The sequence below is a fragment of the Lissotriton vulgaris genome, chromosome 4_1 (genome assembly GCF_964263255.1).
Source record: "Lissotriton vulgaris chromosome 4_1, aLisVul1.2, whole genome shotgun sequence".
NCBI classification, from domain to species: Eukaryota; Metazoa; Chordata; class Amphibia; order Caudata; family Salamandridae; genus Lissotriton; species Lissotriton vulgaris.
In genome coordinates, this window is record NC_141691.1 from 1,701,840,946 (window position 1) to 1,701,865,773 (window position 24,828).

Consider the following 24,828-nt stretch of genomic DNA (forward strand, 5'->3'; position numbering starts at 1 on the left):
ATAAATACTTGCACGCATTAAAGATATGCTATGGCAGGGGTAATCCTGGGATCCGTGACCCTTCCTTGGAACACCAGACACGGGCTGATAAGACTATCATGTGGCTCCGCATAGCAGAGGCGAAGATTACATTGGCGGCGCCTGGAAAAGGAAAGAAGCTCCGGCAATCTCCCTCTGGCATTCTAGGTTATGGAAACTGCTAGTTTAGAACAAATGTCGGAAATTTTCAGGGACAATTAAATGGGGCCCCTTGGTCACCTTTCTCTCCTGGGGTCTACCATCCGCTGTCTGCCTTTCCTCGGTCAGAGCCCTGCACCTCTTTCAGATCTGAAGTGCTACCTATCAAAGCAAATTGAAGAACCTGTTTTCTTTGTGCCGCCACCATGGTAGGGGAGGGGGGGAGGGAGGTGGGAGGGGTTTTTTATTTACCTTTTATGTTTGCTGCTCCACAGTTCGGAGCTGTTACAATATAACTTGTAGTTCTCTCTATGCAACGCCTTCAGACTAGAAGGAATTAAGGTTGAGCCATCACAAAAGAAAGATGGGACATTGTTTTACTTGGACCACCCTTAATGTTGTCTAACTCTGCACAGTTTAAGTCCTATACATTTTCGTAACGTCCCCTGTGTGGGATAATGTGATGGTAATACTATATGATGTAATATGTCACAATCTTCAATAAAAATATGATTGGAAAAAAAAAAGTGTTATCAGTCAGCCGAATGCCAGTGTTTTTGTCCTGCACACCTGCAGACTCCGGTAAGTGGTCTCCACTGCTACAGTTGTGACCAGAGTCAGTGAGAATTTCCTGCCAGCCTTTCACATGCCTGAAGAAGGAGTGAGCCAACCACATACTTCAAATCCTCACGGACCACCCACGAAAGACTGAGCAAACCTGCTGTGATGACAAACAATTCAGAGACTGCTGCATAAATTGAGCACTCAGTTGCCCCATTTCCAGTGAAGAAATGTACAGGCAGCCTGTTCTGTGAAGTATTAACTTGTCTGTTTATTGTTTCTTTATCAAAGTAAAGCACTGGGTTGGACAATCCAAAATATCATTGCTGGGTGACTGTAGAATTCTGAGCTTGAGCAAACACAAACTACATCCCTGAAGAGTATGTGACTGCTCGCCATCGCTACCAATGAGAGTTAAGTGTTCAAAGAGCCATACAAGGCCCTATTTAGCAGAACCATAGTAGGACGAACCCCAGGATATCTGAGGCGAGTGACCCCAGACACCACAATTGCGGTTCAGTAGGCCGTGTGCCTTGTTGTCTAAGAACTGGGTCGGACAGGGTACTAGAGTGATTACAGACAAGTGCACAGGAAATGCCCCATAAACATTACAAAAGGCCTTCAGGATCTAGGATTTCAGGCCATTTAACTAGGTGGGAAGGTTGTGGGGTATGGCAAAATAAGTTCTTCAGGAATGTACTTAAAGGTTATTGACAAACCAAGGAAACTATAACCCACCTCCACGGCCTACTTTAGGTTACTCTCTAATTATGGAAACTTGATAATTTACAAATGCAATCATACACCAAATGTTTGCTCATTGGATAACTTGTGCAGATCGCGATACTTTTGTCACTGATTTGGAGGCATTCAACCACAGATAATGATTTTTTCTGTTTTCGCAACTGTAAAATATTCAATTCAAACAGTCTGTTGAAAATGTTCTATACATGATCACAAATACATCTAATTATACATCAAGTTCAAAATACAAACCCAGTTGGCTTCAGTGGGCAAACTCAGTGGACAGCTGCATGGAAATTCCGTATTAAAGTTAACTGTAAATGTTGAGGTTGCTGGAAAGAAAATATATGTGTTTAGCTTTATCATGCCACATGAAAACAAAATATAGAGAATATATATAAAAGCTCTGAGTAAGAGTGGAACAAAAATATAAACATAGAATACTATCATACAAAAGCATTTGCAAACTTCCAAATGAGCACAACCGTGATATATAACGACAAGGTGAAAGTTGACTCCAATCTGTTGGAAATGGCCCTTTTCCATTGGGGCCATTTGGTACACCAAACATTTGGTGCACCAAACATTTTCCATTCCTCCCTCTCATTTTCTGACCTTACAGGCTCTGCAATGGCAGACCTGAGACATGAGTTAAGCCCTACTTAATGGGTGGCACAATCAGTGCTGCAGGCCCACTAGTGGCATTTGACGTCTAGGCCCTGGACCTATGTAGTGCACTTTACTAAGACTTATAAGTGAATCCAAAATATGCCAATTGTGGATAAACCAATGTTAACTAGTTTTAAGAAGAGAGCACAGGCACGTTAGCACTGGTTAGAAGTAAAAAAAAAAAATCCAGAAGCAAACAAAAACAGTCCAGAAAATGAGAAGGAGGAAGGAAAAAAGTTTGTGGTAACCCTGCGAAAAGGGCCCATTTCGAGCACAACCCCCCTCCAGCCTAAAGCCAGGTTAGACTAATCAATACCTTGATGGACTTTCCTACTTAGGGTGATGGAAAATGGACAATGGCTCACTACTGCAGGGACACTTGCCAGTTCTACGCCTCTCTGAACCTAGTTGGATGTCTCGTCTAATCTCTAGGGCCCATAGAACTGACCCATGGGGAACCCTTCTTCTCACCAGTGGAACCATTCTGTGCAACACCTAACCTTACTTTGATTACAGCTGCATTCCAGTAGGCACACAGTACCACCATGGCCAACAGTGTGATGTGGCCCATTCCAACCCCTAGGTCTAACTTCTGTCCCCATCTCAGGGAAACCTCTGACCACACAGACAACAACCAACAGAGGCCATTGACACCTGTCAGTGTCAAGAGCCAGGCCACAGGCTTTCCAGGGCACCCTGGCACTAAGCCACCTCTCTTCCCACTCTTTAAAAGGGACAGGAGACCCTCTTCCCCCCTCACTATACCAGAGCCAGGCTGGGTACTGCGTACCTCCGTCTCACTCTGTTAAGGGGAAACTGAGCCACCCACTTTAGGATCACTCCCAAATGCCTTCTCGGACATCGTGGTACTCGCTCAAGAGATCTGCCTCCTTTGCAAGTTCCCTGGGGTCAGAGAAATTACAATTAACCAGTGTTAGAATAGCTCTGGAAAACAGGGACTTAACATGTGCTCTCTAGACATCAGATTGTACAGCCCCTCATGTGTGTTCACCTCACTACCCTTCACTCAACCATCCAGTGCCTTGCTAAAGCAACCCACAAAAACCCTCCCAGGATTGGTGAAACAGTTTCTGAATGTCCCTGAATATCAATGCGCACCATTTAGGGTGAATCCATACTTCATGACAAGGGTCTCTTTTATGATGGGATACTTCAACCTGTCCCTCCTATCAAGGGGCAGTAGGGTGTCTCTCCCATCACCAGGTATATGCCTACATGTTCACATAAGAAACGGGTTGCACACCGTTTTTCAACTATATTTTACTTGTCCTTTTAAACCCAATTTTTTCCGAGTGGCGTGCCCACACTGCACGTGTTAAACATAAACACCAAAATAGTGGGGCATTCCTTTAACCCCACTTCAGTGGCGACAGAATCATTTTCAACAATGCATATGCTTCCGTTATTTCATCTGAAACTTTTTCACTTCATATCTTAATCCTTATGTAATGCGCTGCACGATCACTTTGCTTTTAGTTAAACTCCTCCTCATGCAAGGCAAATGCGAATTTCCCAGGTTTCTCATGTAATGGCGGCCATCCGAACCTCTCAACCAAAAACACGTACTAAAGCATGGGTCCTTTCAAGCAGTTTGTTTATTTATCCAATGCATTTCGGACCCATTTGGTCCTTCGTCAGGGAACATACTGTAAATAACAATGAAACATATATTAGCAACCAACTTTTAAAACCATAGACTCCAATTCATTTTAAACTCTATCGTTTTGTACTGCACATCATCCGTAAGTACCATTCTAATATATCCTTTGTGTAACATCCTATTACCATCTGAATCACCCCTTTAACATCTCTCCCTTCGTGTGTTCAATTATTTATTCTAAGCTTCTTCACTCTCCCTTCGGGTCAACATGGTTTACTCTCTGCTCTTCTTCCGTAATTATTCTCCAACCCCCTCTTCCTCCCACAGTCTTCCCTTCACCTTTCTGCCAAATCTTCTGTTTCCCCACAATCTACCGTCTCATCTCTAGGTCCCTCCTGCTCTTTAACCTCCCTCTTTCTTTCTTATCTCTCAGCTTTTCACATTCAGCATACCTGCTTGACTGCAAACATCCTCCTCTCTTATGTGAAAATAGACGCTCTCCTTTCTTCGTTACTCCCCCTCTTTTAAATACAAAACTCCTGCTTTCGTGACTGTGACCCGCCCCTTCATTTTACCCTCTAGTTTACACCTGAATAAACGAATACTCTAAGGATTAACTACATCTCCCATAATCCCCTATAGTGACATGATAAAACACCGGAATATATTTTGCCACTACTCCAGCATAACCGGGCCTCTGCAGCACAATTTGTCTCAATAAAACATTAATAAATAAACGGTCCACAGTAAATTGGAGAGCTTCTATTTTCACAAAAGAGAGGAGGATGTTTGCAGTCAAGCAGGTACGCTGAATGTGAAAAGCTGAGAGATAAGAAAGAAAGAGGGAGGTTAAAGAGAAGGAGGGACCTAGAGATGAGACGGTAGATTGTGGGGAAACAGAAGATTTGGCTGAAAGGTGAAGGGAAGACTGTGGGAGGAAGAGGGGGTTGGAGAATAATTACGGAAGAAGAGCAGAGAGTAAACCGTGTTGACCCGAAGGGAGAGTGAAGAAGCTTAGAATAAATAATTGAACACACGAAGGGAGAGATGTTAAAGGGGTGATTCAGGTGGTAATAGGGTATTTAAAATGTTACACAAAGGATATATTAGAATGGCACTTACGGATGATGTGCAGTACAAAACGATAGAGTTTAAAATGAATTGGAGACTATGGTTTTAAAAGTTGGTTGCTAATATATGTTTCTTCGTTATTTACAGTATGATCCCTGACGAAGAACCAAATGGGTCCGAAATGCATTGGATAAATAAACAAACTGCTTGAAAGGAACCATGCTTTAGTATGTGTTTTTGGTTGAGAGGTTTGGATGGCCCGCCATTACATGAGAAACCTGGGAAATTCGCATTTGCCTTGCATGAGGAGGAGTTTAACTAAAAGCAAAGGGATCGTGCAGCGCATTACATAAGGATTAAGATATGAAGTGAAAAAGTTTCAGATGAAATAAAGGAAGCATATGCATTGTTGAAAATGAGGCTGTCGCCACTGAAGTGGGGTTAAAGGTTTGCCCCACTATTTTGGTGTATATGCCTACATGTGCCAGCTCCTCAAACCTCGTAAAGGATCCTGTGCACTTCTAGAGTAGCCTCATATACCTCAAACCACCTGTATATGTCACCCACCCTCCTTGTAGTCAGGCATCAACCCCATGAGTATGTGAATCCACTCTACACCACTGTATACATTCTTATTGCTGCCACCATTTCTGTTAGACTCTGCCAGCTGTTTAGACTTCAAGTCCAGCTCCTTGAGACTCCGTTCATGAGGCAGCAAGATCTTCCTTTCTTCCAAGGCTCTCTAAGACTAGCTGCCTCCATGAAAAATAATTCTCTGACTAAGGCCCTCAACCCTCCTTTTCTCCGCCAGGGCTTTGTCAGCCTAAGCTCTTCTCTCCTCTGCAGCCAGCTGCAGCCTCAGGTACCTCTCAGCCTGTCTGCCCTTGAACTCCTCCGGGGACCAGGTTTGGGAGCAGACACTGTTACCAGAAATGGATCCATCAGAAGACTACATATTAGTGGAATTTCCCTCTCTCCTCTGGAGCCTAGGCCAAGTCATGTTTCTTCTCGTCTCCCTCCTTTTCAGGGCCACTTCCCTCGTGGGGTTCTAGTTTGAAATCCACCAAGTAGTGCCAGAGCTCTGCATCCTCTATAGCTGCAAAGAGGTCCTCCACAGTCATCACCCCCATTGTCCTCTGTTGAAGCCTTTCCCCAGTGTGCCTCCTCAAAACCATACAGGGCGGCCTGAAGATCCTTCTTTGTGTATCTCATATTCACAGCTAGCCCCCTCTCCTTGCAGAAAGCTGCAACTCCTTAATGTTATAAAATGATAGGGAGTTGCAATCAAGGGTTAGCCCCTTTTTCACAAGGCACCTCTGTGCAAAAAAACAAGAGTCTTCGATGTAAGAAGATGAAGCAGGAGTTACATTTAGAAAAAATGACCAATTAAGAGAAAAGGAGAATTTAAAACTCGCAATGGTCTTAGGTTTGGATAGTAGTGTACACCAGTCACTGTATGGCACTGCACAAATACAAGTCCTATCCTCACTACTGATCACTAATATTAGAAATTGGGTTTCTGGTTGGCAGAGTATGAACGCTGTCCAGGCAGGAACCACATTTATTGTCAGGTAATACCATATACAAAGAACCTGTAAAGAACCTCTGTCAGAAGAACTGCTGTGTTGCTACAAGGACTGACTCTCTGCCTGACTGCTGCTCCGGAAGAACTGCTTTTCTGCTGTGCTACCCTGTTGCTCTATGACCCTGCTGAGGAAGTGCTGGAATCGTTCTTAAGCCCAGCGTGATCTACAAGGGTTTGTTGGCTTGGCCCCTGCATTCTGACACTTAGGGATTTCAAAGTCTCATCATCTGCTCCTGTGCCTGGCCCACTAGCAGTGGACCCAGGTGCTTTCTCCAGTGGAGACGACGCATCCTCTGCTTGCATGAAGCAGAACCAACACATCACCCCTGTTGTGGGAGTGGACCAAGCACATTGCATTCACAACCAGTGCATCTCCTCCAGAAATAGACTCCTCGGCACCATGCATCGCAGCAGCAGCGTGAGAAGACCAACCCATTCCCTTGACTGCATAGAGAAACTCGGCGCATTGCACTCAGAACCAGCATGCCTCTGCTTTAGCGCTTCCTCTTCGGAACCTAACGCATCACCACCACTGTGATGAGGAAATAGATTCATCACCGCGACAGCGAGATAGACACTGACGCATCATTCGGCTGTACACCGCACTTCACTGTTGTGACTAGGATTAAGGTACTCTATTCAGCAGGCTGCGTGGCTCCTGTATCCGAAATGCGCTCCATCGCAGTTGAATTGAACTTTTGACTTTGCCCTGGTCCAGCGAGACCAGATAAACCCCATAGAAACGTATTGCTTCTAAGCTATAAATACACTTATTCTTTAAAAATTCATATCTCAACTTCTACTTATTGGATTTTTGTCGTTTTGGTCTTGATGTATTCGTAAAAGTATTGTATATTTATCTCACCCAGTGTGAAGTATTTTTGGGGAGTCTTCATTTTGTTACTGTTTGTTGTGGGCAACTACTTTACACATTGCCTCTTAAATTAAGGCTGCCTGCACTGTAACAAGCCACGAGAGTGTGAGCACAGGTTAACTTTTAGTGTGATCTTACTCTGACTAGGATTGTGGTTCCTGCTTGAACAGTGTGCATACTGCTGCCAACTAGAAACCCAATTTCTAACACAATCCATGCACACGAATAAAAATAAAACACATGAAAATGTGCATATATTCATCTACACCTTCAGATTGAACCAAAAGCCTATAGACCTTCATGCATACACAGTCTAAAACGCACAGACTTGCGCATACAGAGCAACAGATAATTATACACACAGACAAGCCTTGAGCAGGGACATATGCACACAGATACAGAAAACACATGCATCACTTTCCACAGACAAGACACAGAGATACTCATTTAGTTACAAACAAATATGCTCTGGCTAGCCTACACACAGTTGAGCTGAGTGTGTTCATGAAACCGAGATAATTTGTAAGGGTAGTGAATCTGCTTGGAATGGTAAGGCAGACCGCAAGCCCAACTGATCTGAGCTCCAATTGTGCCATACTCGTGCCCGACCACAGAAGCATTGACGCAACAGACGCCGTTAACACCTGAAAATACCTTTGCGGCTTATCCACTCTCCGTCCGTCCACTTGAGCCAGTTATGCGATTACTTTTTTGGGCACTTATATCAGTTTATTGCCTCACAAGAACGTCAGTGGGATGCCCTTTGGAAGTCCTTTAAGCCTTTGCAAAATGTATTCGAGGTGAAGCCCGACTTGATTTTTCACAGGTTATGGTGTGGACAAGTGCAAATTTTATGCTTCAGAATCTTTACTAATCAGATGTTAATTAAGCTGTGTGTAAATGTATGGCTATGTATGCATAAAAAGGCCTCATTTTATATATCCAAATGTTGCATATTAATTAATGTTAACTAAATACACATTTTTAAAGTTGTCAAAATATAGACTATGCCTCAAATGATCAAAATGTCACTGATAACACAATTTTGTTTTTTGAAATGCGCTTTCATGTTTCTATTTTTATTACAGGAGCAAGATACCCTTAAATAACTTGAAGAGTAGCTCGCTGTTTTGCTTCTGCAAATATTAAGAGTAGAAACATTCAACTGAATGTCTGTTGTGATTTACACAGTGTGCGGGAATCAGAAAAGATTCTTTCGTACCATGCTGCCCAGACCACAGATACATTTAAGGCAGTGCAGCTGTGTGTGCCTTTGTCCAATGATGAGAAAGAGGGGGGAGGGGGGTTACCTGTTCCAATGAGACAGCTGAACTTGACTGGAGGTCGCTGCTGGGTTCAGTACGGTTGTTAGGAGATCCTGTCCTGACTGTTAAGGAAAGAACTTTCTAAGCTCTGCAATTTGATCTATAATTTCCGTAAATTCTTGAGTTAGACTCTTTAACATTTCAGCCTTTTAAAATTAATCTTAACTTGGTTCATTTCAGAATGACACCACCTGTTTTGCATTTTGTATTTTATAATGATTTGCATTGTTCTTTACCTGACGTATATCAAAGGTTTAATTACCAGTACTGAATGTTAGGCTTAGTGGACTGATTGATTTATTTAATTAACAAAGCTTGCATCTTTTACTTACTTTCTGATAAACCTTCAGGGTTTGGAAACCATCCTCAGTCGTTCTTGTGAAGCCACATAGGTTTCACTGTAATTTGAAATTGATTTACTGATGTTCGCTTCTAGAATATACTTTCAGCTAATAACCAATGGTACACAGGACCAGTGGCACAATCATTTGGATGACTACACAAGAGCCAGAAAGGTATAGGAAATTGCACTGCATCAAGTCTCTGGCTTCCTTCAGATCCACTTTTCTAGCTGCCCTGGTCTAACGCTTAAATAGAAGCCTCTATACCCTAGGCACTATGTTCTCCTGCCCTGGGGTGCTGGGAAAAAGGACTTGCATATGGCTGGCTCCTCTGCAGCGGGAACATGGAAACGGATATGAACTGTTCTGTCTGGATGGGTGCAACGACCCACTCTAAATTCTTGAACAATAAATTGTAAAGCTGTTCTGAAAATAGAAATTATAAGAACATTTCAAGTCTTAACAACTGGCATAATCTGTGGTTGAGTTAGACTATATATATATATATATATATTAACCCTGGGAGGAGGTAAGACACTGCTCTCATCTTGTTTCAAATACTTAATTACTTTGTTCTCCTTATTAGAATGGTGTCCAACAATAGGGCTGCCAACATTGATATTATATGTTGGTGAGCTACGAGACTTAGTCTTGTGTGTACAATGCCTTCAAACAAATTCTGCTTAATCTCTTCCCAAAAACTAACCCCAAAAACAATGGGCAACAAGACTGTGCAAATTTCAAATTCAGGAGGAAGAAAATGCAACTCTTAACAGTAATTATTCAACCTCAGCTTCCCTTTCTGCGGTGAATCCTTTCAATCTGTTCCACCTATGGTTTACACCCACACCTTTTTCTTGTTCCCCGCTCATAACAATCGGTAACTTTGACTCTAAATATTCAAAGGGAGCTTCCGTAGTTCTGGATTATTCTGATTTGCTGTCACATTGTGAGCCCCAAATGCTCTGGAGACCCACTGCAAATAGTAGAACGTACTAATATTTCTTGAGACACCCAATTAAGCCTCTGAATTTCAAGGACTATGCTCCTACTATAATAAATATTTACAACAAGGGGTGGTGAGGGACAGAGTCTCTGAATTAAACAGAATACTCTCACCCAGTCAAGAGATCAGGGCTAGATCCAACACCGTTTTTTAGCTCACTGCACCATCCCAGTTTCAGAACCTGGCTGTATGCAAATTAGTCTGTTCCTGTCCCAGTGCATGATGGGAACAGGGCAAACCAAACTACATAAGCCAATTCTTACACTGGGAAGGAAACAAGCTACCGGGGACCGGTTTCTGGCATTTCAGCCTCTTCGGCCCGGCTTGCTTGAATCCTGATGGTGCAATGAGCAAGGGACTCACATCTGAGTATACCCTTCCACGCTTAGGGTGGACAAAAATATTTACAACAAGGGGTGGTGAGGGACAGAGTCTCTGAATTAAACAGAATACTCTCACCCAGTCAAGAGATCAGGGCTAGATCCAACACCGTTTTTTAGCTCACTGCACCATCCCAGTTTCAGAACCTGGCTGTATGCAAATTAGTCTGTTCCTGTCCCAGTGCATGATGGGAACAGGGCAAACCAAACTACATAAGCCAATTCTTACACTGGGAAGGAAACAAGCTACCGGGGACCGGTTTCTGGCATTTCAGCCTCTTCGGCCCGGCTTGCTTGAATCCTGATGGTGCAATGAGCAAGGGACTCACATCTGAGTATACCCTTCCACGCTTAGGGTGGACAAAAATATTTACAACAAGGGGTGGTGAGGGACAGAGTCTCTGAATTAAACAGAATACTCTCACCCAGTCAAGAGATCAGGGCTAGATCCAACACCGTTTTTTAGCTCACTGCACCATCCCAGTTTCAGAACCTGGCTGTATGCAAATTAGTCTGTTCCTGTCCCAGTGCATGATGGGAACAGGGCAAACCAAACTACATAAGCCAATTCTTACACTGGGAAGGAAACAAGCTACGATTTTGGCCACTATAGGTGTGGCAGGGTATACTCAGACATGAGTCCCTTTCTCACTGCTCCATCAGGATTCAAGCAAGCCGGGCCGAAGAGGCTGAAATGCCAGAAACCGGTCCCCGGTAGCTTGTCTCCTTTCTGGTAAAGAATTGGCTTGGTAGTTTAGTCTGCCCTGTTCCCATGATGCACTGGGCCAGGGACAGACTGATTTGCATATAGCCAGGTTCTGAGCTGGGATGGGGCAGTGAGATAAATAACGGTGATGGATCAAGCCCTGATCTTTGGACTGGGTAAGAGTGGTCTGCTCAATTCAGACACTCTGTTCATCACCACCCCCTTTTGTAAATCGATTTTGGCCACTATAGGTGTGGCAGGGTATACTCAGACATGAGTCCCTTTCTCACTGCTCCATCAGGATTCAAGCAAGCCGGGCCGAAGAGGCTGAAATGCCAGAAACCGGTCCCCGGTAGCTTGTCTCCTTTCTGGTAAAGAATTGGCTTGGTAGTTTAGTCTGCCCTGTTCCCATGATGCACTGGGCCAGGGACAGACTGATTTGCATATAGCCAGGTTCTGAGCTGGGATGGGGCAGTGAGATAAATAACGGTGATGGATCAAGCCCTGATCTTTGGACTGGGTAAGAGTGGTCTGCTCAATTCAGACACTCTGTTCATCACCACCCCCTTTTGTAAATCGATTTTGGCCACTATAGGTGTGGCAGGGTATACTCAGACATGAGTCCCTTTCTCACTGCTCCATCAGGATTCAAGCAAGCCGGGCCGAAGAGGCTGAAATGCCAGAAACCGGTCCCCGGTAGCTTGTCTCCTTTCTGGTAAAGAATTGGCTTGGTAGTTTAGTCTGCCCTGTTCCCATGATGCACTGGGCCAGGGACAGACTGATTTGCATATAGCCAGGTTCTGAGCTGGGATGGGGCAGTGAGATAAATAACGGTGATGGATCAAGCCCTGATCTTTGGACTGGGTAAGAGTGGTCTGCTCAATTCAGACACTCTGTTCATCACCACCCCCTTTTGTAAATCGATTTTGGCCACTATAGGTGTGGCAGGGTATACTCAGACATGAGTCCCTTTCTCACTGCTCCATCAGGATTCAAGCAAGCCGGGCCGAAGAGGCTGAAATGCCAGAAACCGGTCCCCGGTAGCTTGTCTCCTTTCTGGTAAAGAATTGGCTTGGTAGTTTAGTCTGCCCTGTTCCCATGATGCACTGGGCCAGGGACAGACTGATTTGCATATAGCCAGGTTCTGAGCTGGGATGGGGCAGTGAGATAAATAACGGTGATGGATCAAGCCCTGATCTTTGGACTGGGTAAGAGTGGTCTGCTCAATTCAGACACTCTGTTCATCACCACCCCCTTTTGTAAATCGATTTTGGCCACTATAGGTGTGGCAGGGTATACTCAGACATGAGTCCCTTTCTCACTGCTCCATCAGGATTCAAGCAAGCCGGGCCGAAGAGGCTGAAATGCCAGAAACCGGTCCCCGGTAGCTTGTCTCCTTTCTGGTAAAGAATTGGCTTGGTAGTTTAGTCTGCCCTGTTCCCATGATGCACTGGGCCAGGGACAGACTGATTTGCATATAGCCAGGTTCTGAGCTGGGATGGGGCAGTGAGATAAATAACGGTGATGGATCAAGCCCTGATCTTTGGACTGGGTAAGAGTGGTCTGCTCAATTCAGACACTCTGTTCATCACCACCCCCTTTTGTAAATCGATTTTGGCCACTATAGGTGTGGCAGGGTATACTCAGACATGAGTCCCTTTCTCACTGCTCCATCAGGATTCAAGCAAGCCGGGCCGAAGAGGCTGAAATGCCAGAAACCGGTCCCCGGTAGCTTGTCTCTTTTCTGGTAAAGAATTGGCTTGGTAGTTTAGTCTGCCCTGTTCCCATGATGCACTGGGCCAGGGACAGACTGATTTGCATATAGCCAGGTTCTGAGCTGGGATGGGGCAGTGAGATAAATAACGGTGATGGATCAAGCCCTGATCTTTGGACTGGGTAAGAGTGGTCTGCTCAATTCAGACACTCTGTTCATCACCACCCCCTTTTGTAAATCCTACTATAATAAAGCCATCTCTGTGTCTGTCACCAAAGGTTTTTACATCCCCTCGATTACAGCAGATATTTAGTTAGCTCCTATGAATTCTCATCCTACGAAATCAAGCGATAATGCGATGCCTTCTTCAAAAATGTGTTCAATCTTCAGGCACCGGTGGTTACTGTACACAGGAATACTCATTCATGATTGTTATCTTCTCTACACCTCACTGCTTCTCACATGCTGGATATTCTGATTTTAATGCAGAATACGCTCAATGGAATTTTAGAGACTCAAATTTTAGGGAAAAAGAATATAAAGTCTCACTCATCCCTATTAACTGAGATCTCAACAGAATTGAAATGTATAAATTCAAACATATTAGTAGAATTTCATCCTCTTCGCAAACAGAGGAGCTAGTTCTACCATTAGTCCACCGTTCACAACATTCTAACCAGTCAAAATTTGCATCAAATAGACATATATATTTTTTTAAACCTCACCACGTTCATGATATACTTTAGGTCGCTACATTCCTCGTTCCAAGTTGTATAAAAAATAAGTGTATAAAAGGTCCTTTCAAATAGCAGATATGGAAATGTTCATTTCCTAAAGAATGAGCGCCACAGGCAACTGGCCATATTCTAAATAGGGGGGACTCCATGCTCATTGCATTTGTTCCATTGAAGACGGTATCTTCAAAGAAGTCAACATGTGTAGCTACTCAGGAGAAGTCTAAATATTTTTCCCGAACAAGCAGGTTACAGTTAAGAAGGTACCAACTAAAATATTCAAGAAAGTGTTGATTCCTGAAAGGAGGTCAAAAAACAAAAACAAATCTAATTAATGATTCTTCAATCTTACTGTATATTTCAACCTTCGTCCCTTTGCTTTAAATTTGGACAATACAAATCCCTTAACATTATACATAGATACTGCAAAAAAAGAGGACATCTGTTGTTTAGCAACTTTGAAATAACAGCGCAAAGGGAGTTAAAAGAACCTGCAATAGAACTGTGTCTGAAACAAGATGAAAAATAAATATCACAAAAATGTGTTAAAAAAGAAAACGGGTTTGACAAAACACCAATTAATTCAAAGCCCACCATCTTTAAAGGTCTCATTATGGATTGCAGAGGTGGGACCACGAACACAAGGGCCGGGTAAACAAATGGAGACAATGAGGGGATACTGGTTGGTATAGTAGCTCCCGTGTACAGATAATCAGAATAAACAGTAACAAACTGCCTAAACACAAAAACGTAGGCTATAGGAGAAGAGCAACCTTTACTTGTACGTGATTAGAATTAAACACTTTGTAGACATTAACAAAATTGCAATCTATTATAAGGGCATCCAATAATGCTCCACGTGAACCAACAAGAGAGGAAAAATAATCCATATTGTCATGCAGAAAAAAGGGTTAGCAAGAGGAATATCTATTGTGTCAGTAGGATGTTTAACATTAATAATCACATAATTTATTTATTTATTTATTTATTTATAACAGCATTTGTAAAGCGCGAACGAAGGCCCGCGGGCATCTCGGCGCTAAATAACTGCAATGTTTAGCCAGCAAGGGGAGCTGAAGTTCATTGATTAAAAAGCCAGGTTTTGAGGTTTTTGCGGAAAGACCAGAGGGAAGTACTGGTCTTGATTGAGTGAGGCAGTGTGTTCCACAGTTTCGGTGCGGCTACGAGAAATCTTCTGTCACCCCAGTTGACAGATTTGGTTCGGGGGACCACCAGTTCCAGGGAACTGGAGGAGCGCAGTGTTCTGGAAGGGCAGTAGGGGGTTAGGTTCTGAGTGAAGAACACTGGTCCAGCATTGTGTAAAGCCTTGTATACCAAGCACAGGGACTTGAACTTAATCCTCTTCTTCACCGGTAGCCAGTGAAGTTGTCTTATGGTGGGTGACACCGGTTGGTATTTGGGGATTCGCCCTAGGAGCCTGGCTGCCGCGTTCTGAATAGCCTGCATTTTTGATAACACTCTCCTGGGCACCTAGAAACAGAGCGTTACAGTAGTCTAGGGTGGAGAGTACCAGGGATCTCACCAATGTTTTGGCGGCATTTTCAGGTAGAAAGGGCAGAATTTTCTTAATGAGCCTTAATTTATGAAAGGCTGAGGAGGAGATCTGGTTAGCATGTGGTAAGAAGTTCAGACGATTGTCGAACAGGACTCCCAGGTTCCTCACCTTGTTAACCGGGTCTGGAGGCTGGCCCATGGGTGAAGGCCACCAAAGGGGGGACCACTCCGGGGAAAGATTGCCAAAAATTACAACTTACGATTTATCGGTGTTTAATTTCAGGCAGTTGTGTGCCATCCAGTTCCCAATTGCTAGCATGCCCTGGTTGAACAAGTTGGCTTTCTGAGGCCCGTCATTCTTGACGGCGAGGACCAATTGGGTGTCATCTGCGTAGGACGTGAGGCTCATCCCATGTGCCCTGATGACTTTGGCAAGGTCCGACACATAAATGTTGAATAGTGTCGGACTGAGGGATGAGCCTTGGGGAACTCCACATGGCAGTGACAGGGGGGAGGATTCAAAAGGTCCTACAGTGACGACCTGGGTCCTATTAGCCAGGAAGGAGGCAAGAAGATTTTTTGCGTTGCTTCGGATGCCTATGCTCTCGACACGGTCGACCAAGGTGGTATGGTCGACCGTGTCGAAGGCCGCCGATAGATCCAATAATATCAGGACTGCTGTGCCTCCTGCATCCCGAATGGATCTGATGTCGTCCGCCGCTTTGACCAAGGCGGTCTCAGTTCCATGGAAGCGGCGGAAGCCAAACTGCGATTCGTCTAGACATTTATTGTCCTCGATAAAGAGAGAGAGTTGGGCATTCATGATTTTTTCCACTATTTTCGCTAGTAGTGGGAGACTGGCGATCGGGCGGTAACTTTTGAGTTCTTCCTCATCAAGGGTAGATTTTTTGAGGAGCGGTTTTATCAGGGTTTTCTTTAGTGTCTCAGGGTAAGTACCTGTGCTAAACATGGAGTTGCAGATATCAGTCATGGCCGGAAGAACTGCATCCATGATTGGCCGCAGGACCTTCAGGGGGCAAGGGTCTAGAGCCGAGCCAGATTTAATGGAGGAAACGATGTTTAGCACCTGAAGACAGGTCACCTCTCTGAACTGAGGAAAGATTGGTCCGTCAAGGTGAGTTGAAGGCCTGTGGGAAGGGGTTGCGTTATTGGCGAAGACCCGATAAATATCGTCAACTTTGCTGAAGAAAAACTTGGACAAAGCATTGCAGAGAGCTTGGGACGGGGGAGGTGTGAGATCGACAGAGAGACCTGCTAATTGTTTGGTGGTCTCATATAGAGATTTGTTCGAGTTTTGTGCAGTTTCTATTTTGTTGCAGTAATACCTTTTTTTTGCCTCAAAAATAAGATTTTTGTATTTTGCTACTGACTCTTTGTACAGGGATTTGGCTTCGGGAGTGTAATCCTTCCGCCAGTGTCTCTCTCTGTTTCGACACGGTTGCTTTTGTGTGCGTAATTCCTCCGTGTACCACGGGGCGGACGGGGTAGATCTGTTGCGTGACCGTTGTTTGACTTGGACCAAGTCTTTGGCTGCCGAGCTAACCCAGTTGTGGAATTGGGAAGTAGCGGTGTTAGGGTCGGGAGATAGAGTGGGGGAGGTGTCTTTGAGCAAGGGTTCCAGCCTGCATTCATCTATATCATCCCATGCTAGATAGGGTTGGCGGGGCTTGGGGTTGGGTTTGTCGGCCAAAGGGTCATGTACTTGAAGCGATACCAGGATGAGATGGTGATCAGACCAAGTTAAGGGGAGTATTTCTGTGACTTGGAGGCCCGTGGCATTTGAAAAAATGCCATCTAACGTGTGACCTCCTTCGTGCATAGGGGAGTGAACTAGGGGAAGAAGGCCGAAGGTGGACATGTCAGCTAAGAGCGTAGCGGTATCAGGGTTGTCAGGAGCGTCAAAATGAAAATTAAAATCACCTAGAATGGTGAAGGAGTTGTCAAGCGCAGATGTTTCCAGAAAGGACCTAAGAGTCCCAAGGAAATCATTCCTGGGCCCCGGAGGTCGATAAAGGAGAATCCCTTTAAAGGTATAAGAAGGGTACAGTTTGATAGCAAATTCTAAGGCTTCACAGGAAGTCTGTGGAATCATCGTGAACCTTACAGTGTAAGTGTCACGAGCAATGATGGCAATACCACCACCTTTTTTCTTAGTTTGCCTATCCAGTCTGTAGGTGGTAAACCCCGCAGGAACGGCTATGACTAGATCTGGGTCGGATGCTTGGCCCATCCATGTTTCTGTCATGAACAGGAGATCTATTTTATGATCCTGGATCAGCTCATGAATGTCTTGGCTGTGTTTGCCAAGCGAGCGGACGTTAACGAGCGCAATGGTGTAGGTTTCCGTTGAGTAGTGCTTACCACCAGGGGGTAATTTGCGGGCGGACGGTATCATGGCGTGACAACCTGGGCATTGAGTAACTTGGCTTGTGAACAAGGAGTTTGGGTGGGATATGAGACATGACTGACTAGTCGTTGGGCGAAGATGCTGGAGCTGTGCGGCAGAGTAGTGAATACGTGGGGACAGAGGGAGAGAACCAGGGGGGGGTGGCTCTAGGCCCGGGCCAAGCGTAGACGGGCGCAGACGGGCTTGCCTTTGGCGCGCCCGCTGCGCGGTCGGGCGAATCGGTTGTTGATATACATAGTTGGGCGGGGTGGGAGGAGGGTGGGAGGGGCGCAGAGCAAACCGGCCAGCCTTCCCAAGTAAAGATGGCGCCCAAAGTGATGCTGATAGCTTCCCAGCGCCTGAGTACAGCGGCGCTGGGGGGTGGAGAAATAAAAGAGCACCTGATTAAAATATTTTACAATTTCTAAAATAAACAGATTAGCAATTCAATCGTTTTTCAGTCGTTTTTGTGCCACAAAGTACAAGTAAGCAAAGCAAACCTCCGGCTTCCGCCTCAGAGGGAAAACATCAAGCAGGTACTGGGGATTGAGGGTAACGCCCTTAAATACCCTGGGAGGGCGGGAGGGGCACAGAGCAAACCGGCCAGCCTTCCCAATTAAAGATGGCGCCCAAAGTGATGCTGATAGCTTCCCAGCGCCTGAGTACAGCGGCGCTGTGGGAAGAGACCGTGAAAAGGCCTCGGCGAATTAATCTCGCCTTGAGGTGGGGGGTGGAGAAATAAAAGAGCACCTGATTAAAATATTTTACAATTTCTAAAATAAACAGATTAGCAATTCAATCGTTTTTCAGTCGTTTTTGTGCCACAAAGTACAAGTAAGCAAAGCAAACCTCCGGCTTCCGCCTCAGAGGGAAAACATCAAGCATAATCCCCTTGACAGCTTTTAGGAGATAAGACTACCTCGGGAATTCGCCTCACAAGAAGAATGCTATCATAGACAGCAACGTTTTAATTGATTTTAGTGGACCCGATGCATCGTCTTATTTTTAAGTTGCAGAGTGACCTCTATAGTATTAGAGGGCAAAACAAAAACGGTGAGAATTAGGAAATAAGGGCATGCTTGAGAATGGCGAAGCTAAGTTGAAGGTGGTAAAATAAATATGAAATAAATAAATTTGGGAGGCTCTCCACCGGCAGGCATATCTGCCATTTCGATTTCTTTGGCAATTAAACCAACACCACGCTCAAGAAAACAGTCAATGGTTATATGAGGAGGGCTGTTCCACACTGAACAAGAGTGCCGAGTGAGAGAGGGAAGACAACATGGGGTTGGTCCAGCCCTGCTGCTACCAGGCGCTGGCAGGGCCGCTATTGGATAGGTTTCAATGAGGTGCGTCCTGCACTGAGGAAGAGCAGAGCACACTATGTAGAACGTAGCTCCTTCTCCTCCTCACCTTCAGGGACCACAGGCTGCAGGGTAGCCTCGGAAGTATAGTGGCTCTATCCTGGGCAAACATGCAACAAACATCAAAAGCATCCCGCCGTAAGGGAGAGTAGAGCACCCTATGTACTGCCTAACTCCTCCTCCTCCTCTTCTTCATCTTCATGGCCCTCAGCAGCAGAGAGGTGTAGTTCTTGGCTCCCATTAGGACAAACGTCCAACCAAAACCAAAAGCTTCCAAATGCAAACTAGAAAATAATAAATTGAGACAGAAAAGAATCCAAAAGATAAAAAAAGGAATGTTCAAGAAAAACAGGATTACCCTTTACAACATAATTATTGCAAACAGTGCTGGAGAAAAAAAAATACTTATGTTAAAACAGGTCGCTGAAGTCCTAGCCTCTTAGGACTCAAAGACATTTTAATGAGTCACCAGAAAAGGTTCTTCTAACAACAAATCTTTGTTAAAAGCAAATTCTGAGGCGGATTGGGTAAGCTATCTGTGTGACCTCTATGGATGCTGTATTTGCAACCGTCACACAAATAATTCAAACAATTCTCTGGTCAAGCTTTGTTCTATCAAGAGAATACAATATAATGTGAAAATTAAATCTTACTAGAGCAGCTGGCCAGCTGTCATAATAAAACTCAATTTGTTCTGGTGGCTTATCTCAATAATATACATTTTTTTTTAATGGATTACAAAAACTGGTAACTTTTCAGTTTCCTGGACGGGGTTGTGATCAAACCAGTCTTCAAAGACAGAAGACCCTCCCTCCCTAATACTACTGGTCAATTAGATAAACTATTGGCTGAGCAAAGGTGTATGTTAAGATTGTCTTAGATGAGTGCATAAAAGAAAATAATCCCAGTGAACAAGGTGAAATCAGAGGGACACCATTTTAGATTCGGGTAGGGCCTTGTGGACTCTCGTGAGTACATTTATCAAGCACACAGACAATGTATTGAACCACTTTGTTGATTTTTGCGAGCATTTGACTTGGTATACAGAGAAGCATTATGGGTCAACCCTGAGGAATTAAAAATTCATGAATATGCTATCACTTACTAGGATGCTCCCTAATTACACTTGGGTGCAAGTAGAAATTGAGTCAAATGGCACATTAACTTGCAAGATACCACTGAACAATGGCTTTAGGCAGGGGTGTGTTCTGGCACCAACTCGGTTTGCCCTATATTTATATAACATTCTTTTTATTTTATGAAGACCTGCATCATTTTTACCAAAGATGGATGGGGTTCATGTTCTTGCTTTTGTATGAATGAAATGAAATATATTTTTATAAGGTGCTGAATTGCCCGAAGGCGTCTTGGCACTGCTACTGAATGAAGGTTATAATGGAAAAGGAGTCCATACTTATCAACGAAAGAGCCAGGTTTTTGGAGCTTTCCTGGAAGAAGACTGGTCATTGTTTTCAGATTTAAAGGGAGACTGTTCCAGAGTTTGGCGGTGTAGGTTATAAAACTTCTACTGTCCCAGGAGGACAGTCTGAACTTCGGAGAAGCAACACTCTTAGTTGCTTAAGGAGCGCAGCATCCTTGAAGGGGAGTACGAAGTTAAAATAGGCTTTAGGTACTCTGTGTCAGCGTAGTTAAGAGCTATAAAAGTAATACAGAGTAGATTGAACTCAATACGTTTCCTGATAGGTAACCAGTGCAGTTTAACTAATGACTGTGCGGCTGATTGGTACCTAGGAATAGCAGGCAAACTGCTGAGTTCTACAACATCTGGAATTTATTGAGGAGTCTTTGTTGAATGCTCAAGTAAATAGCATTGCAATAATCTATTTTTGATAGAACAAGGATGGTGGCAACAGTCTTCTGTAAATCGTGAGGGATAGAAGAAAGCACTTTCCTGATGATCTTGAGGGTGTAAAAGGATGCTGAAGTCATGGCATTGATTTGACCATCAAAGGACAGTTTATCGTCAAATACAATCCCCAGATTCCTTTCGTCCAAACATCGGCTAAGTGCTTGTGCCCACCAGCTAGGGCAGCAGAATGAGACTACATTAAATCAATCAATCAGTACTTGTAAAGCGTACTACTTACCTGTGAGGGTCTCAAGGCGCGGGGGGGTGCCAGGTCTTGAGGAGTCTTCTGAAGGTGAGTAGGTCTTGGGTATGTCGTATGTGGGTAGGTAGGGTGTTCCAGGTCTTGGCGGCGAGGAAGGAGAAGGACCTACCGCCGGAGGTCTTTCGTTGGATGTGGGGGACAGCGGCAAGGGCGAGGCTGGTGGAGCAGAGCTGGCGGGTGGGGGTGTAGAAGATGAGTCTGCTGTTAAGGTAGACTGGTCCGGTGTTGTGGAGTGCTGCTGTGGGTGAGGAGCTTGAAGGTGATCCTCTTGTCGACGGGGAGACAGTGTAGGTATCTCAGGTGGTGGGTGATGTGGCTGCGTCGAGGATCAGTCGGGCGGAGTCATTTTGGATGCGATGCAGTTGTGGCAGGTGTGTGGCCGGGATTCCTGCATAGAGTGCGTTGCCATAGTCCAGCCTGCGGAGGAGGCGGGCCTGTGTCACTGTTTTTATTCTTTCGGTGGGGATCCACTTGTAGATCCTACGGAGCATGAGGAGGGTGTTGTAGGAGGAGGAGGTGACGGCGTTGACCTGTTTTGACATGGAGAGGGAGGAGTCGAGTATGATTCCTAGGTTGCGTGCGTGATCTGTGGGTGTTGCGCTGTTCCCAGCGTGGTCGGCCACCATGCCCATGTCCCATGCTGAGGGGGTCGGTCCGAGGATGAGGATCTCCGTCTTGTCTGAGTTTAGCTTCAGTCGGCTGCTCCTCATCCATTTGGCAAAGTCCTTCATTCCCTCATGGAGGTTGGTTTTGGCGATGTGCGGGTCTTTGGTGAAGGAGAGGATGAGCTGGGTGTCGTCGGCATGGGAGATGATGTTGAGGTTGTGCTGGCGGGCCACTTGTGCGAGGGGGGCCATTTAGACGTTGAACAGCGTCGGGCTGAGGGATGAGCACCGGGGTACGCCGCAGATGATGTCGGTAGCTTCGGATCGGAAGGGAGTCCGACGCTCTGGGTTCTGCCGGTGAGGAAGGACGTGGTCCAGTCTTGGGCTTTCTCTTGGATTCCGACTTCTTGGAGGCGTGTTTTTAGTGTGCGGTGGCAGACCGCGTCGAAGGCGGCTGGCAGATCCAGGAGGATGAGGGCTGATATTTCGCCGTTGTCTAGTTGGCGCCTGATGTCGTCTGTGGCGGCGAGGAGTGCTGTGTAGGTGCTGTGGTTTCTTCTGAATCCGGACTGGGATGGGTCTAAGATGTTGTTGTCATCAAGGTGGCGGGTCAGTTGCATGTTGACAATTTTCTCGATGACCTTTGCCGGGAATGGGAGCATGGAAATGGGCCGGAAGTTCTTGAGGTCCTTTTGGTCCGCTTTGGGCTTCTTGAGAATGGCCTTGATTTTGGAGTGCTTCCAGTTTTCCGGGAAAGTAGCTGTCTCGAAGGAGATGTTGATGACCTTCGGTAGTTGGGGTGCGATGGCTGCATCTGCTTTGTTGAATACGTGGTGTGGGCAGGAGTCTGATGGTGATCCTGAGTGGATGGAGTTCATGATCTTGCGTGTCTCGTCGTTGTAGACGTTAGTCCAGGAGGTCAGGCCGTTGATGCGGGTGGTGTTCGTCTGGTGGGTGAGGACTGGCTTTGTTGGGGTGGTCGAGGTGTTGAAGCGGTCATGGATGTCGGCGATCTTGCAGGTGGAGGAAGGTGGCTAGCGAGTCGCACAGTTCTTGTGAGGGCGGGATGTCATTGGCTTTGGGGTTGGAGAGTTCCTTAACGATGCTGAAGAGCTCTTTGCTGTTGTGTGCGTTGTTATCCAGGCAGACTTTGAAGGAAGATCTCTTGGCTAATCTGATGAGGTGGCGATATCTGCAGGTGGTGTCCTTGAGGGCTGCGTTGCTGTCCGGTGTTCGTTTGTGTAGCCATTTCTTCTTCAGATTCCGGCATGCTCGTTTGGAGGTTCAGAGTTCTTCGGTGAGCCAGGTGGATTTCTTGCTGGTGCGGCTGTTGGGGGGTTTCTTGCAGGACGAGGATGTTGGCGCAGTCGTCGATCCACTGTCTTACGTTGCGGGCGGCGGCGTCTGGGTCGGTGGGATCAGTTGGCGGGTTGTGGGCGAGGGTGGTGCTCAGCTGGTCCTCTGTGACTTTGCTCCAGCATCGGCGCGGCAACTGTGCAACTGTTGGGTTCTGTAGTGTGTGGTGGGTTCCTTGAAGGTGAAATGTATGCAGCGGTGGTCGGTCCAGTGGAGTTCGGTGGTGTGGTCGAAGGAGACGTGGGTGTTTGTGGAGAAGATGGGGTCAAGCGTTTGGCCGGCGGTGTGCCTGGGTGCGGTGACGAGTTGTCTGAGGCCGAGGTTGGTGAGGTTGTCGATCAGGCTGGCGGAGTTGGCGTCATTGTTGTTCTCGAGGTGGAAGTTCAGGTCTCCGAGGATGAGGTAGTCCGTGGAGGCGAGTGCGCTAGGGAGGTCGGCGATGGAGTCGCTGAACTGTGCCCAGGGTCCGAGGGGTCTGTAGACGAGTGTTCCTCTGAGGGTGGCGTTGGGGTCGGTGTGGATCCCGAAGTGCAGGTGTTCGGCGGTGTTGAGGGTGTCGTCTGAGTGGGTGGAGACCTTAAGGGTCGACTTGTAGACGATGGCTATTCCTCCTCCGCTTCCATTGGCGAGGTCCCTGCGGGTGATCTTGTAGCTGTCCGGGATAGCTATGGCGATGTTGGGCGCCAAGGAGTCGTTCAACCAGGTCTCGGTCAGGAAGACAACGTCAGGGGCGGAGGTGTCGAGCAGGTCCCAGAGCTCGACGGCGTGGTTGCGTGTGGAGAGGGTTTTTAGGATTATGCAGCGGAGGCGGTTTGTCCCGCTGTTTGTGGTTTGGAGGCTCTGTCGCAGGTGAAGCTGCAGGTGCGGCAGGAGAAGTGACCGTGGGTGCGTTTTGGGCGGCCTGGAAGCAGCTGTGGTTTCTGCTGGCGTCGAGTGCGTGGAGAGTGCTAGCGTCGTAGAGGAGTCTGGCGGCGTGGCATTCGCGGGGTCCAGGGGTTCTGGCGCTGGGCGCGGTCAGGCGCAGACAGGCTGTGCACATCAGCTGCGCTGCCATTTAAGGCGGTGAGGGAGGGAGGAGCAGGTGGGAGCGGTGGATGGACGGCAAGGGGGTGGGGCCGCAGAGGAGCAGTGGCGGGGAATGGGCCAAAGGGAAACAGAGGAGAAAAGGTGTCCTTGTTAGATTTCAGGGTCTCTAATTGGCAGAGGTAGGTACCTTTGACGAAATAGGGACCCTTGCATCTAGTCAGGGTAAGGGGCTACACTCCTAAAATAACCCCTGCTCACCCCTTTGGTAGCTTGCCACGAGCAGGCAGGCTTATCTCAGAGACAGTGTGTAAAGCATTTGTGAACACATACAGTAATACAGTGAAAAAGGGGGAGGGGGAACGAGCTGGGCGAGCGGAAGCAAGTGCAAAACATTACAGCAAAGGCAAAACGAAGGCAAGACAGTACAGCAATTCACAAAATACAGACAAAAAACAGGGATATTAAACTAATTGGGCACAACAAACAGTCAGAAGTGGGGCACAGCAGGATCGAACTCACGGAAATGCTGTAGCGGCAGCGAGGGAGGCACTGGCCCACAGGTGGAGCTGTGCGGCAGGTGGGGAGCGACCTGGCCTGCAAGCAGGGTCACTGCCGCGCAGCGGTCGCCATTTATGGTGGTGAGGGAGGGAGGAGCAACTGGGAGGTGGGAGCGGGGCGGCAAGCAGGGTCACTGCCGCGCAGCGGTCGCCATTTATGGTGGTGAGGGAGGGAGGAGCAACTGGGAGGTGGGAGAGGGGCGGCGGATGGACGGCTAGGGGGTGGGGCGGCAGGGAAGCAGCAGCAGGGAACGGGCCAAAGGGAAACAGAGGAGAAAGGGGGAGGTTTATTAAGGTGTCCTTGTTAGATTTCAGGGTCTCTAATTGGTAGAGGTAGGTACCTTTGACCAAATAGGGA

At 46.4% G+C, this 24,828-nt stretch overlaps 1 protein-coding gene across 7 annotated transcripts in view; it reads right to left on the reverse strand.

Moving 5' to 3' along the window:
* Nucleotides 1-24,828, reverse strand: part of C4_1H8orf88 (chromosome 4_1 C8orf88 homolog) — a 736,309-nt gene that overhangs the window by 422,114 nt on the left and 289,367 nt on the right. For all 7 annotated transcript variants that reach the window (XM_086967013.1, XM_086967010.1, XM_086967012.1 and 4 more), the window contains exon 4: nucleotides 1,735-1,814. In XM_086967013.1, coding sequence (XP_086823139.1) covers nucleotides 1,735-1,814 — 80 coding nt within the window. The remainder of the gene's footprint in view (nucleotides 1-1,734; nucleotides 1,815-24,828) is intronic.